Source organism: Cyanistes caeruleus, unplaced genomic scaffold, assembly GCF_971803275.1.
Source record: "Cyanistes caeruleus unplaced genomic scaffold, bCyaCae1.hap1.1 HAP1_SCAFFOLD_81, whole genome shotgun sequence".
Lineage (NCBI taxonomy): Eukaryota > Metazoa > Chordata > Aves > Passeriformes > Paridae > Cyanistes > Cyanistes caeruleus.
The window spans coordinates 877,063-889,857 of NW_028255891.1; the positions used below are offsets into that span (position 1 = coordinate 877,063).

The window sequence follows — 12,795 nt, forward strand, 5'->3', positions numbered from 1 at the left end:
AGGGGAAACGTTGGGAAGGAGAAGACAGAGTGAAATTGTTGGGGAAAAGGGAGACATGCACCCCGAACGGTGGCTGGGGAAAGCTCCACACACTGCAGCCTTCATAGCCCAGCCCCAAACCCAGGGGAAGCCCTGGCTAAAATCCAGGATAAACAGTGCTGAGGATCCAAGGAATCAGAGCCATGATCCGTGTGGAGAGTGTCCCTGACAGGAGGAACGTGAATGGAAGTGAGCGAGGCTGGGGCAGCAGGGTCAGAGCGAGCAGAGAACGGGGAGCTTCTGTCCATGGCAGGGCCCAGGGCAGCCCTGTCCCAGCAAGTGGGCAGGGAGCGGATCCTTGAGCTGCTGCACGTTTGTGCTGCCCTCTCTCAGCCGGGAACCCCCTCATTGCCCGGGGGGAGCTGGTGGCAGTGGGGAGTGGGAGAGGAAAGAAGCGGAACACAAGGATCTGTCCTACAGCCACGTGGACTGCAATGCTGTGTTCATGGGCTGTGCCAAATGGCTGCCCTGTTGGGAACAGAACCAGAAACCTCCACCAACATCCTAATTTACTGCTCTAGGGAAAGAAAAAATTCCCAACTTTAATTCCAGGGAGGATAATTTAATATCTCCTTGGCATCTGGAGATCTATTACCTGAATCCAGTCATGAGTTTCCTTCAGGTCTTCACCCTCAGGACCAGTTAAAAGACAGTGGGGTTAAACTCTTTCCCACTTGTTAAATCTGGATCATCCCATTCTGTGAGGGACTTTCTTGGTTGCCACAGCCTTAACTTGCTGTGAGGCTTTAAGGATTAGAGAGCCTCCCCTACTCTCCTCACTTACCATTAAAGCCGTGGCTGCACAAGTTTGTAAACAATGGGGCCACCTCTCGCCAAGTGGTCTAACATTTTAGAAAAAGGGGCCATTGGTCTTCAAGAACTGCCCTGTAGTGTTTTGCACTAGAACTCCTTTGGCCTGCTTCTGTTCAACACCCACATAAAATTCAAATTCTTTTTCCCTGTTTGGAAGGGCTAGGGCAGGTTCTTCAGTTCATCTGCTGTTTAAGACTTCGAAATTCTGACAGTAGTTTTGCCCATTGAAAAGTGACATCAACCTGTGAACACCACCCTTTAAAACTTAATCCCGGGAATTTCTCTTTCTCTTTGGTTTCTGGCTTTTGAAGAGGTCACAGGGCTCCGGTTCAGCCTCCTCCCCCCAGGTCTGACAAGGGCACAGGGGGAGCAGGGCTGGCCAGAATTCTGCGGTTCCCAGCGGGGGATGGAGACTATGAAATGACAGGAGCCCCTTCCCAGAGGGAGGTACTCCCATCTGTACTACTGGACTGCCCTGACTGTCAATCTTTGACTTCTTCAAAGGGTCATTGCTAAACAAAACCTTGGTTTTGCCTGCTGACATTGCTGGTCAGGCAGTGTCCCGGGAGATGCTCTTGATGGTTTCCCCTTTTCCTGGTCATGGCACTGGAGGAGGTCCAGGCCCAGGTGATGCCACTGAAGGAAATGTGCCCTCATCCCAGGGACGCTCAACACGGACTCCCCCAGCCCCTCAGTGCCCCGCTGCTGGTCACAGCAGCCCCTGCCTGGCTCCTGCCACCCACACTCTGGTCAGCCCTGCCTGCTCCTGGACATGGGGCTCAGCCAGGGCTGGTGCTGTGTGGGCTTTGCTGGTGGTACCAGCCGGACACTGGGGTGAGAGCTCCATCTCTTTATTGGAGCAGAAGAGCTGTGCTGGGCCCTGCCCTGGCAGGAGGGACCCACCTTCAGTCCAGGCCACAGAGCAGGGCGGGTCCCTTCAGGGACACAGGGCCTTGCTGTGGGTGGTGGCAGCATCTGCACAGCAGCAAGCTGGTAATGCAGCTGTGCCAGGGACAGTGGGCATGGGCATGGAGATGTGAAATGTGTGGTGCAGGTGTCCCTGAGGGAGGTGCTTGGTCGTTCTTGTGAAGCTGCAGAGGGGCACCTATTGAGAGAGGAGATGGCTGAGGTCCCAGCTGCAGCTGGCACACAGGGACCCTCCTGCACAGCGGGAGATTCTCACTGTGCTCAAAGATTCCCTCTGAAGACTAGGAGGGGAGCTTGTCAGAAGTCCCGAAAAATATCTGGGGAAAGGTCTTAGGTTAGTTGTTGAGACGAGGTACAAATCTCCAGCGGGAAAAGAGCCTCTCCAGTAGGCTGGGTGTTTTGGGGTGTCTTAGTTCTTCCTAGAATAAAGATTACCAATTGACTGCAATTTCAGTTTTTATTCTAGATGTGTAAAAATGTTCCGAGATTTTCTGAATTCTAAAACTACCTTGAAAAATACAGAACTACTATGGAAATAATAATCTATAATTGTAGATTTCTTTCTACAAAAAATATTTCTAAATATTTCTAAAAATTTCAAATTTCTAAAAATGAAAAGCAAAGGCAAAACGAGGTCGCCTTTTCAGAATTCTAAAACTAATTTGAAGAATCCTAAACAACTGTGAATATTGGGAAGAAACATTTGGGGATTACTTGCTACCAACAATATCTCTAAAGGGTTCTAAAAATTTCTAATTTCTACAAATGAAAAACAAAGTCAACATGGTGCCCCATGCCCGGCTGCTGCCTGCCCAGCCAAGGCTGTGGCCAGCCAAGCAGCTGTGCCAGTGCTGGTGGTACCAGCCAGAGCCCAGAGCAGAAGCCCAAAGGTGTTGCTCAAGCCCTTCCCTGGCAGGAGGGGCCCACATTCAGGCCTGGCCAGGCACCAGGGCCAGCACCTGCAGGGACAGAGGGTCCTGTTCTGGGTGGTGGCGGCACAGCAATAAACTGATAATGCAACTGTGGCAGGGACAACGGACACTGGCTTGGAGATGGAGAATGACAGGTGCAGGTCTCCCAGACTAACGTGTTTGGCAGGACATCTGGAGGTGCAGAGGTGCTCCTGTGGAGAGAGGAGGTGGCTGAGGCCCCCAGCTGCCGCTGGCACGCAGGGACCCTCCTGCACAGCAGGGCCCAGAGCGGCCAAGGCTCCCCAGCACGGCTGGAGCTGCTGGCACAGCTTGGCCCAGCTGGACAGCTGCCCCTCAAGGCCCCGGCGAGCAGGGGATGGCTCTGGGCAGGGTCCCTGGCCAGGAGCGGGCCCCAGAGCGCCTCTGCCTTTCAAGGGCAATCTCGTCCCCGCTCTTTCTCCTGCCCACCTTGCTTTGCCTCTGCCCGCTGCTCCTGGGGCTGCTCTTGGCCAGGCAGCCTCAGTGGGAGCCAGCACTGGCTGCAGCCCCAGCGGGCTCCCCAGGACAAGGCCCAGCAATTAAGAGACCAATTAAAAGCCTGGGCAGCAGCAGAACTTTTGGCAGAGTTATTTGGACAACCACTGACTATCTACAGGTCCACAGCAGCCTCACTGGGAATGTTTCTATTCTACAATAGACTTTCAAAAGAAGCTGTTTGAGGGAAAGATGAACAAAACACTCACCGTTTTGTCTTCCAGCAATACCAGATTCCAACACCACATAAAACGAGTACATGCACCAAACAAATCAGGCCTGCCATTAATTCTGGCCAACAGCGTGTTCCCTGACAGAAACCTCTTCTGATGTCCTTCTGGGAATTGGGAACACGTGTTGTGGTGCTGGCTGCATCTGTGGGAGCAATGGGCAGTGAGAGCCCGTGCTGTGCTGCGCTGCTGAGCTGGCAGCATGGTGGGTATGTCCAGGATGTTCTCTGTTTCCCCCAGAGCTGGGGCCTGCAGGCACCTTGTTGGCCCTTGGCACAGGCTGTGCCACCCAGCAAAGCCCAGAAGGCCGGGAGCAGAGCCCGGGGGACAGCACAGCTGCTTGGGCAGTGGCTCCTTCCAGGGACACGGGCCAAACCCATCCCTGAGCAGCCACTGCCACCCCTGAGCCTCCCTTCTCCATGACATCTCCCCCAGCCCAAGGGGACAGAGCCAGGCCCTGTCAGGGGCCAGTGCAGCCCCTGCCCAGTTGGGAGCCAGGGCTGGCTGTGGCCCTGGGCTCGTGGCAGGGCTCCCGCTCGGGGCTGCTCCTGTGCCTCGGGCCTCTGGGCGCTCACGGCTACCTCTGGGAGCAGCTGCAGTGGGATAGATGTTGGTGCATGAGTCCCATTTCCCAGGAGCTGGAAACGAGCTCCAGAGGCCTGGAAGCTGAGGTGCCTCCAGCTTTGGCTGCTGCTGGGTCATGCAAGGGCCAGCCCTAGGGGAAGAGCTGCTGGCACACAGCCCCGCCAAGGGCTGAGCCCAGCACAGCAATTACCTCCTGTGTCTGGGCCTGTGCCTGGCATCGCCTTCTTTCCTGCCAATGAGCCACTGCTTCCTCTGGGAAACGTCTCCACCTGCATGGTCTTTTGGTCCATCCCTTGAGAAAGGAAGAGGCACAGCTGAACCAGATGGAGAAGTTCTTGATTTGGGTGCTGGCATTTTCAGGACCTCATGCTTGTCAAATATGGGGATAAGGTTCAAAAAATGCCTTGGCTTTTGGGCCAGGGCCAGGGCCCTCCCTCCTCCAAAAAGCTGCCAATTCTGAGCAGTAGTGAGGGGATCGTGCAGGGTGAGGGCACACACGTGCACGGCTCTGTCCTGACACCTGCAGCGATGCTGCCCTGGCTGAGCTTTGGGCTCTGAGCTGGCAGCTCTCCCAGGGGGAAAGGCCTTCACCTACCCTCGCCATCTCCCAGGGCCTCAGTCCTGGACGTGGGTTGGGAAGCCAGATCACCTTCACCAGGAGGCTTGGCTGCAAGGAAAGGCAGGACAGAAGAGCTCCCGTGGATCTGTAGGAGATCCTCAGGCTCCCTGGGGCTGGCAAAGGAGCTGCACAAGGCACAGCCCTGGGCCCAGCCCCTTCCCTCTCTGCTCCTCTCCGTGGCTGCACAGAGCACACGGAAGGAGACACTGGCATTGCACACAGGTAGAAGATTGACAGCTAAATGCTCCTTCCTCCCACTGACAGCGATGCTGTGGGATCACTCAGGGCTCCAGAAGGGAGCAGGGCAAGGCTTCCAGAATCCTTCAGCCCTGAGATTATGTTAAGGGATATGGCACATGAGTGAGCTCTTGCCACCTTGACATTATTCCATCAGGAAAAGCACATTGAGAACTTGCCTCCAGCATTCTCCAAGTCTTGCCAGCTCTCATCTAGCCGGGCTTCCAGATAATCCATGTCCTGATCCCAGTCTAGAAGCCAGTACAGATCAGAACCACGTCCATGGTGCCCTGGGATCCACTTCTGCCTTGGGGTAGTGGGCACTGCAAGGGGTTTGGGTTAGATCGTGAGTACCAGATGTCGATGGACATGGCCAAAGCTGCAGAGGGGCCTGGGGAGCTCTGGGCTGGCTCTGGTCACTCTCCACCCTCTTCGCAGGCCCTGTGCAACATCCCTGGTGGGGGGTGACAGGGCCAGAGCAGGGGTCCTGGCTGTTGAGTCTCAGGAGAAGGCTGAGGGACATGGACCCACCTTGTCCTCCCTCCAGCATTTCCTTCAGCATTTGCCTCATGGGTTTTGATGGCACATGGGGTTTCTGGTGTCCTGCAGCTTTGTTCTTTCCACTTGGAGGACCTTAAGAGAAAACAGTTCCCCTTTGCAGGAATGGATCCCAGAAAACCAGTGCTCAGCCTGTGGGGTCAGGAGGGACACACCACTCACCCCTGCGATGGGAGCCGGGCTTGCGTACAGTTACCAACCCAGGAGCTGGGAAAGTCCTCCCTGCAGGCACACCTGTAACTCAACAGCCACAGAAGCTTCTGTCACCTCTGCTCATCTGCACAGGCAGCACTGAGCCACGGAAGCAGTGCTGAGGGGAACGCGATGGGCGAGGGCACACACGTATATGTCTCTGTCCTGACACCTGCAGTGGTGCCAGGACATTGAAACTGCTTATTCTGCCAGGAAAGGACCATTGAGAACTTACCTCCAGCATTTCTCAAGTGTTTCAAGCTGTCATCCAGCAGGGCCTCTGGATAATGCAAGTTGTGATTCCAATCTAGAAGGGAGCCCAGATCAGAACCCTGCCATGGTGTGCTGAGATCCCCTTCTACTTTTGACAACTGGGCACTGCAAGGGTGTCAGGTAAGACCCTGGGTGCCAAATGTTAGAGGACAATGGCCAAAGCTGCACAGGGGCCAGAGGACCTCTGGGTTGGTGTCTGGTCACTCTCCAAGCTCTTTGCAGTCCCTGTGCAACATCCCTGGAAGAGGTGGCTGGAGCAGCCCAAGGCCCATTGGGGCTCTCTCACAGCTACAGCTGAAAGTCTTGCTAAAGCAATGAGGAAAAACTGCAGCAGGCAGTTGCACAACTATCCCTCCCTCACTCCTGCCCTCTCTCCCTCCCTTCCTGCCTTCCTCTCTGTCTCCATCCCTCTTTTCCCTGGGACAGCTCTCCCAGCCCAAGGGGGCAGAGCCAGGCCCTCTCAGGACACACTGGAGCCTTGGCCTCCCCCTCCGCCCATTCCCCACCCTGGGCACCCCTTTGCAGTTGCTGCCAGGTTTTGGGACGTGTCTCCCATGGATGGACCCCAGCAGGACTGCTCAGTAGCCGAGTGCCCTGAGCCTGCTGCAGATAATTCCTCTGGGCTGTCCCAGTCTTGGCCGGGCTGTGCCTGCACTGCCAAGCAGCAGAGATGGCAGCTCAAGCCTCAGCAGGGCTCAGGCCCAGGGGCACAGCAATTACCTCCTGTGACTGTGCCTGGCATGGCCTCCCTTCCTGCAGCAGAGGCTGCCCATGGGCCACTGCTTCCTCCGGGAAACGCCGCCTTCAGCACAGCCGCTCTGTCCACTTCTGCAGAAAGGGGCAGCTGGATCAGATGGAACCATTCCCCACTGGGGAAACTTCAGGAGGCAATGCTTGTCAAAGGCATGGTTAAGGATCAAGAAACCCTGAAAAATTTTTGGCATTGGCCAGGGCCTACACTATCAAAACAGCTGCCCTTTCTGATCTACCTGGGGACCGAGAAATTGCAGGGGATCTCAGTGTGAGTATGACCCTTGCTGGACTTTGGGCTCCCTGCCTGCTGATGCCAAATGCCTTCCTGCAGAGGCTGGGGAGAAGCTGCAGCCAGGCCAGACTGGGAAACAGCCTTGCAGGCCATGAAAGCAACAGTGGGGCAGCGAGGCTGCCATGGATCCGCTTCCCACTGTGCAAAGAAAGCCCCTGGCTGCTGAGTCTCAGGAGAAGGCAGAGGGACATGGACCCACCTTGTCCTCCCTGCAGCATTTCCTTCAGCATTTGCGGAGTGATTTTGGATGGCACATGGAGATTCTGGTGTCCTGTAGCTTTGTTCTTTCCACTTGGAGGACCTTAAGAGAAAATAGTTCCCCTTTGCAGGAATGGAGCCCGGAAAACCAGTGCTCAGCCTGTGGGGTCAGGAGGGACACACCACTCACCCCTGCGATGGGAGCCGGGCTTGCGTACAGTTACCAACCCAGGAGCTGGGAAAGTCCTCCCTGCAGACACACCTGTAACTCAACAGCCACAGAAGCTTCTGTCACCTCTGCTCATCTGCACAGGCAGCACTGAGCCACGGGAGAGGTGAGGGGATGGCGCAGGGTGAGGGCACACACGTGCACGGCTCTGTCCTGACACCTGCAGCGATGCTGCCCTGGCTGAGCTTTGGGCTCTGAGCTGGCAGCTCTCCCAGAGGGAAAGGCCTTCACCTACCCTCGCCATCTCCCAGAGCCTCAGTCCTGGACGTGGGTTGGGAAGCCAGATCACCTTCACCAAGAGGCTTGGCTGCAAGGAAAGGCAGGACAGAAGAGCTCCCGTGGCTCTGTAGGAGATCCTCAGGCTCCCTGGGGCTGGAAAAGGAGCTGCACAAGGCACAGCCCCGGGGCACAGCCCCTTCCCTCTCTGCTCCTCTCCATGGCTGCACAGAGCACATGGAAGGAGACACTGGCATTGCACACAGGTAGAAGATTGACAGCTAAATGCTCCTTCCTCCCACTGACAGCAATGCCGTGGGATCACTCAAGGCTCCAGAAGGGAGCAAGGAAAAATTTCCAGAATCCTTCAACCCTCACGCGACCTTAACGCAAATGGCACATAAGTGAACACTTCCCACCTTGACAGGTTATTCTGTCAGTACAAGTGGCAATTCAGAACTTACCTCCAGCATTCTCCAAGATTTTCAAAGTCTCATTCACCAGCGATCCCAAATAATTCAAGTCATGTTCCCAATCTAGAAGGAAGCACATATCAGAACCATGGCCATGGTGCGCTGGGATCCCCTTCTGCCTTAGGGAACTGGGCACTGCGAGGGGTTTGGGTAAGGCTGTGGGAGCCAGATGTCAATGGACATGGCCAAAGCTGCAGAGGGGCCTGGGGAGCTCTGGGCTGGCTCTGGTCACTGTCCACCCTCTTTGCAGGCCCTGTGCAACATCCCTGGAGAGGCAGCAGGACCAGCCCAGGGCCCCTGGGGACTCTCTCCCTCCCACAGAGGAAATCCTCCCTAAAGCCCTGTGGAAAATCATCCCCAACTCTTCCCAGGAGAAGGAAGTGCTGTCCCAGGAAAGGGAAGCCAGGCCACGGGCTCACCTGCTCCCTGTGCTTGCTGTGGAGCAGCCTGGGCAGCCCTGTCAGGCAGGGCCACTGCCAGGAGGAGCAGGAGGAGGAGACGCAGAGCAAAGGCCATGGTGCCTTGCCCTCTGCCAGTCCTGCAGCTCTTGCTGCCACCGCTGTCCTGACACCGCTGTCCCAATGTCAGCACCGCTGCTGCCGCCGCCGCTGCTGCCGCAACAGTCGTGGTCAAGGACTGACTGCTCGGTCCTTGTGGTGCTGTGCAACCACGGGGCTCTGGGACCTCTGTGACCTCAGAGCCTGCTGTCACCTCAGCCTGCTGTCACCCCACAGGCTGCTGTGACCTCATGGCCAGGGTGGAATTGTGTGGGGAGTGGGATCTGCCTTCTTCACCAGGGAGCTCATCCTGCCCAGCAGCTCTGCCCAAGGGCTATGACAGGGTCCCAGCCCAGCTGATCTCACAGGCTGGGGGATGAAGGGATGGAGAGCAGCCCTGCTGAGAAGGACTTGTGGCTGCTGCAAGGAGAGAGGCTGGACATGAGCCAGCCATGTGCCTCCAAAGGAGGCTGCCCAGCAGCTTGAAGGAGGTGATTCCACCACCCCTCTGCTCTGGTGTGAGCCCACCTGGAGTACTGCATCCACCTCTGGGTGCCCAGCACAGAAAGGACATGGTCCTGTTGGAGCTAGTCCAGAGGAGGGACAAAATGCTCTGAGGGCTGGAGCCCCTCTGCTTTGGAGACAGGCTGGGATAGCTGGGCGTGTTCAGCCTGGAAGAGGGAAGGCTCCACGCAGACCTGATTGCTACCTTTCAGTACTTTAAGGGAGCTTTTAGAAAAGACAGGACAGAATTTTTAGTAGGGCCTGTTGTGACAAGACTGAGGGGGAATGTTTTCAATCTAAAAGACAGTAGATTCAGACTAGACATAATGAAGATGTTTTTTACACTGTGGGTTTTGAAACCCTGGCACAGGTTGCCCAGAGAGGTGGGCATCCATCCCTGCTGACATTCAAGCTCATGCTCTAAGCAACCTGATCCAAAGGTGTCCCTGCTCACTGCAGGGCACTGCACTAGATGGCCTTTAAATGTCCCTTCCAAGCCAAGCCATTCTGTGCTGCTGTGCACCAGCAGAGCAGTGCTGGAATAATGCTGGGGTGATGATGCTGGCACCTGTGTTTTGGTAGTTGTGCCATTTAGCTGTTGGCCAAGAGAGGATTGATGGGCTGCACAGTGAAGTCTGCAGAGAACAGTGTGCTCAAGGAGAAACAGGAGAGGAACAGGGCTTCCAGCTCAGATAAATGCCAGCATTTTGCTGCCCATTTCTTGTTAAGAAATAAAGCAATGTTCTGAAGATCCCTTCAGAGTGGGTGCACTATTGGCTGTATCAGTGCTTGTGTTCTGTAAAACAGGTGAGCTGTTACAGCTTCTTGCCACATTTACCACTGGATAAAACCCAAATACTGCATTGCTCCATGTCTCCTTTCTTCCAAGTAAAGGCAGATTTTGTTCATTCTTCAGTGGGACATATTCATCTGTTGACAAGCAAATTCTTCTTGCCACTCACACAATGTTGATTTGCTCTAATCCGATTATAATTACGACCGTAATTTATCAGAGTATAATTAAGACCATATAATTAATTGTAATTAAGGCTGATGGATTGTGAGGCAAAGTGTTGCATCATTTTCCCTGGAGAGAGTTTTTCTCTAATTCAATGACATTTGAAGACAGCTGTAGCCTACCATACTTATGGCATACTAGAAATGAAAAAACAGCCATGGAAACAGGCTGTTCTATCCTTTCCTCCTCCTCCCTGAAGTCTGAGCTCTTCAGCTGCCTCACAAACATTGTTTTAATTCACACAGGTATCCATCAGGACAGTGGCTGTGAAGCTTGGAGCAATGTAGGTTTAGAGCAGCAAAAATAATAATCCATTTCCCAGGTTAAGCCAAGCATTTCCCAAATAACTCTAGCTACCGTCAGGGATGTTTCCAAAAGTATCATAGTAAATGTTGGGAGCGGGGAGAGAGAATGTGAACAAAATTAAAAATACAGCTTTCTGAGATCTTTTTATTCCTATAAAAACAGAGTCAAAATTGTTTATAGATAGAACATTAACCAAGAAGTGAATAAGAGATTGTCAAAATAATAGCTTAGGAAACAAAAATATCTAAATAAAAATAAGTTAACATGTGGATTTATAAGAAAACAATCATACTAAGGAAAAAAAACCCCTACCAAATCTAAAAACAATAAGGTTGCCTCATCTGTCTCAATATCAAAAAAAAAAAAAAAAAAAAAAAAAAATTGAAAATAATCAGATCCTCATGACCATTACTATATACAGGACCCTCCAGGTAATGGGAATAAGCAAAGGAACTTTTGGACATTTTTTTTCTCCTTGGGCTGGGGGAGCTGTCACAGGGAAGGGAGGGTCAGGGGTGGCAGTGGCTGCTCAGAGATGGGTTTGGCCCGTGTCCCTGGAAGGAGCCACTGCCCAAGCAGCTCTGCTGTCCCCCGGGCTCTGCTCTCAGCTTTCTGGGCTCTGTTGGGGGGCACAGCCTGTGCCAAGGGGTGGCAAGGTGCCTGCAGGCCCCAGCTCTGGGGGAAACAGAGAACGTCCTGGCTGTATCCAGCCTGCTGCCAGCTCAGCAGTGGAGCACAGCACAGGCTCACGCTGCCCATTGCTCCCACAGATGCAGCCGGCACCACAAGACATGCTCAGAAGATCTGGGAGATCATGAGAAGAGTTTTCTACCAGGGAACACATGGTTTGACTAAGTTAATGGCCATTGTGGCTGGTGGAGCACTTTTCCTGCTGATGTGCTATGCTGGAATCTGGTATTGCTGGAAGAGAAAAGGGTGAGTGTTTTGCTGATCTCGGCCTCCAACAGCTTCTTGAAAGGCTGCTCATAGTCGGGAAACATTCCCAGTGAGTCTGCTGAGGACCTGTAGATAGTCAGTGGTTGTCCAAATAACTCTGCCAGGAGTTCTGCTGCTGCCCAGGCCTTTAATTGGCCTCTTAATTGCTGGGCCTTGTCCTGGGGAGCCCGCTGGGGCTGCAGCCAGTGCTGGCTCCCACTGAGGCTGCCTGGCCAAGAGCAGCCCCAGGAGCAGCGGGCAGAGGCAAAGCAAGGTGGGCAGGAGAAAGAGCGGGGACGAGATTGCCCTTGAAAGGCAGAGGCGCTCTGGGGCCCGCTCCTGGCCAGGGACCCTGCCCAGAGCCATCCCCTGCTCGCCAGGGCCTTGAGGGGCAGCTGTCCAGCTGGGCCAAGCTGTGCCAGCAGCTCCAGCCGTGCTGGGGAGCCTTGGCCGCTCTGGGCCCTGCTGTGCAGGAGGGTCCCTGCGTGCCAGCGGCAGCTGGGGGCCTCAGCCACCTCCTCTCTCCACAGGAGCACCTCTGCATCTTCAGAAGAGCAGCCAAAGACTTTAATCACCGAGAAGCTGACCTGTCATCCCCGCTCTTCACCTCTGTCTCACTCTGCTCTGCTGCGGCTCCATCCCTGTCTTGAGGGCGTCCCAAGACCCACACCTGCAAAGTGAGACCCTCTGCCCCTGAGCCTCCTGGCCCTGGTCCCTGGCCAGGACTGAAATTGGGCAGCCCCTGTCCACCAGAGCAAGGCTTGGCCCATGGTTTTTGTTCCAATAAAGAGATGGAGATTTCATCTCAGTGTCTGGATGGTACCACCAGCAAAGCCCTCATGGCACCAGCCCTGGCTGAGCTCCATGTCCAGGAGCAGCCAGGTGTGCCCACGGTGTGGGCAGGCAGGAGCCAGGCAGGGGCTGCCATGACCAGTGGTGGGGCCACGAGGGGCTGGGGGAGCCCATGCTGAGCGTCCCTGGGCTGTGAGGGCACATTTCCTTCAGTGGCATCACCTGGGCCTGCACCTCATGAGGCACCCAGGGCTAATTTGGGCTCTCTGCTAAGGTGTGCAGGGATCCCCCATGAGGTGTGCAGTGGGGTTAAATTGAGAGGGTTTTTTCCTCTTCTCAGCACAGCAAAGGGGACACTCTTGGCTGAGGTTTTGCAAAGCTGGGAGGAAGCCTCTTGCGAGCCCTTGGGCCCGGCCTGTGGGCACAGCGGGCAGGCAGAGCCCATCCCTTGAGGCCAGCCCGGGCTGCTCGGGCCGGGCCGGGCCGGGCCAGGTGAGGGCCCCGACAGGGAAGGGCCGTGGCCGTGGGCTCTGATGAGGCTGCCGAGCTTCACCCTGGCCCTGTGCTGCAGCCAAACACACATTTACAGCCACAGCCATTCTCTGGGGCACAGGAGGCACCCGGGGCTGGAACTGAGGCCATGGCTTCTCACCCTGAAGGGAG

General features: G+C 55.1%; 1 protein-coding gene across 2 annotated transcripts; it reads right to left on the reverse strand.

Annotated features, from left to right (window-relative positions):
* Positions 1-2,222: 2,222 nt before the first annotated feature.
* Positions 2,223-12,575, reverse strand: LOC147646725 (uncharacterized). 2 transcript variants are annotated; one of them, XM_086873061.1, is made up of 14 exons: positions 8,499-12,575; positions 8,071-8,142; positions 7,626-7,697; positions 7,352-7,423; positions 7,163-7,264; positions 6,639-6,746; positions 5,881-5,952; positions 5,616-5,687; positions 5,427-5,528; positions 5,075-5,218; positions 4,635-4,706; positions 4,230-4,331; positions 3,434-3,599; positions 2,223-2,902 (listed from the first exon to the last, which is right to left on the reverse strand). In XM_086873061.1, the coding sequence occupies exons 1-14, from the start codon at positions 8,593-8,595 to the stop codon at positions 2,677-2,679; spliced, it is 1,479 nt and encodes a 492-aa protein (XP_086729187.1). In that variant the 5' UTR covers positions 8,596-12,575; the 3' UTR covers positions 2,223-2,676. The 2 variants fall into 2 exon arrangements, with proteins under 2 accessions (XP_086729187.1, XP_086729188.1); XM_086873062.1 differs by lacking the exon at positions 7,163-7,264.
* Positions 12,576-12,795: the final 220 nt, after the last annotated feature.

Excerpts from the sequence above, each read along its gene's own strand:
- LOC147646725 (XM_086873061.1), bottom strand. The coding sequence starts at position 8,595 with ATGGCCTTTGCTCTGCGTCTCCTCCTCCTGCTCCTCCTGGCAGTGGCC. Across the intron at positions 8,143-8,498 it reads ACAGCAAGCACAGGGAGCAG|ATTGGGAACATGACTTGAAT; the intron begins GTGAGCCCGTGG and ends GCTTCCTTCTAG. Across the intron at positions 5,953-6,638 it reads GCCAGGCACAGTCACAGGAG|ATTGGAATCACAACTTGCAT; the intron begins GTAATTGCTGTG and ends GCTCCCTTCTAG.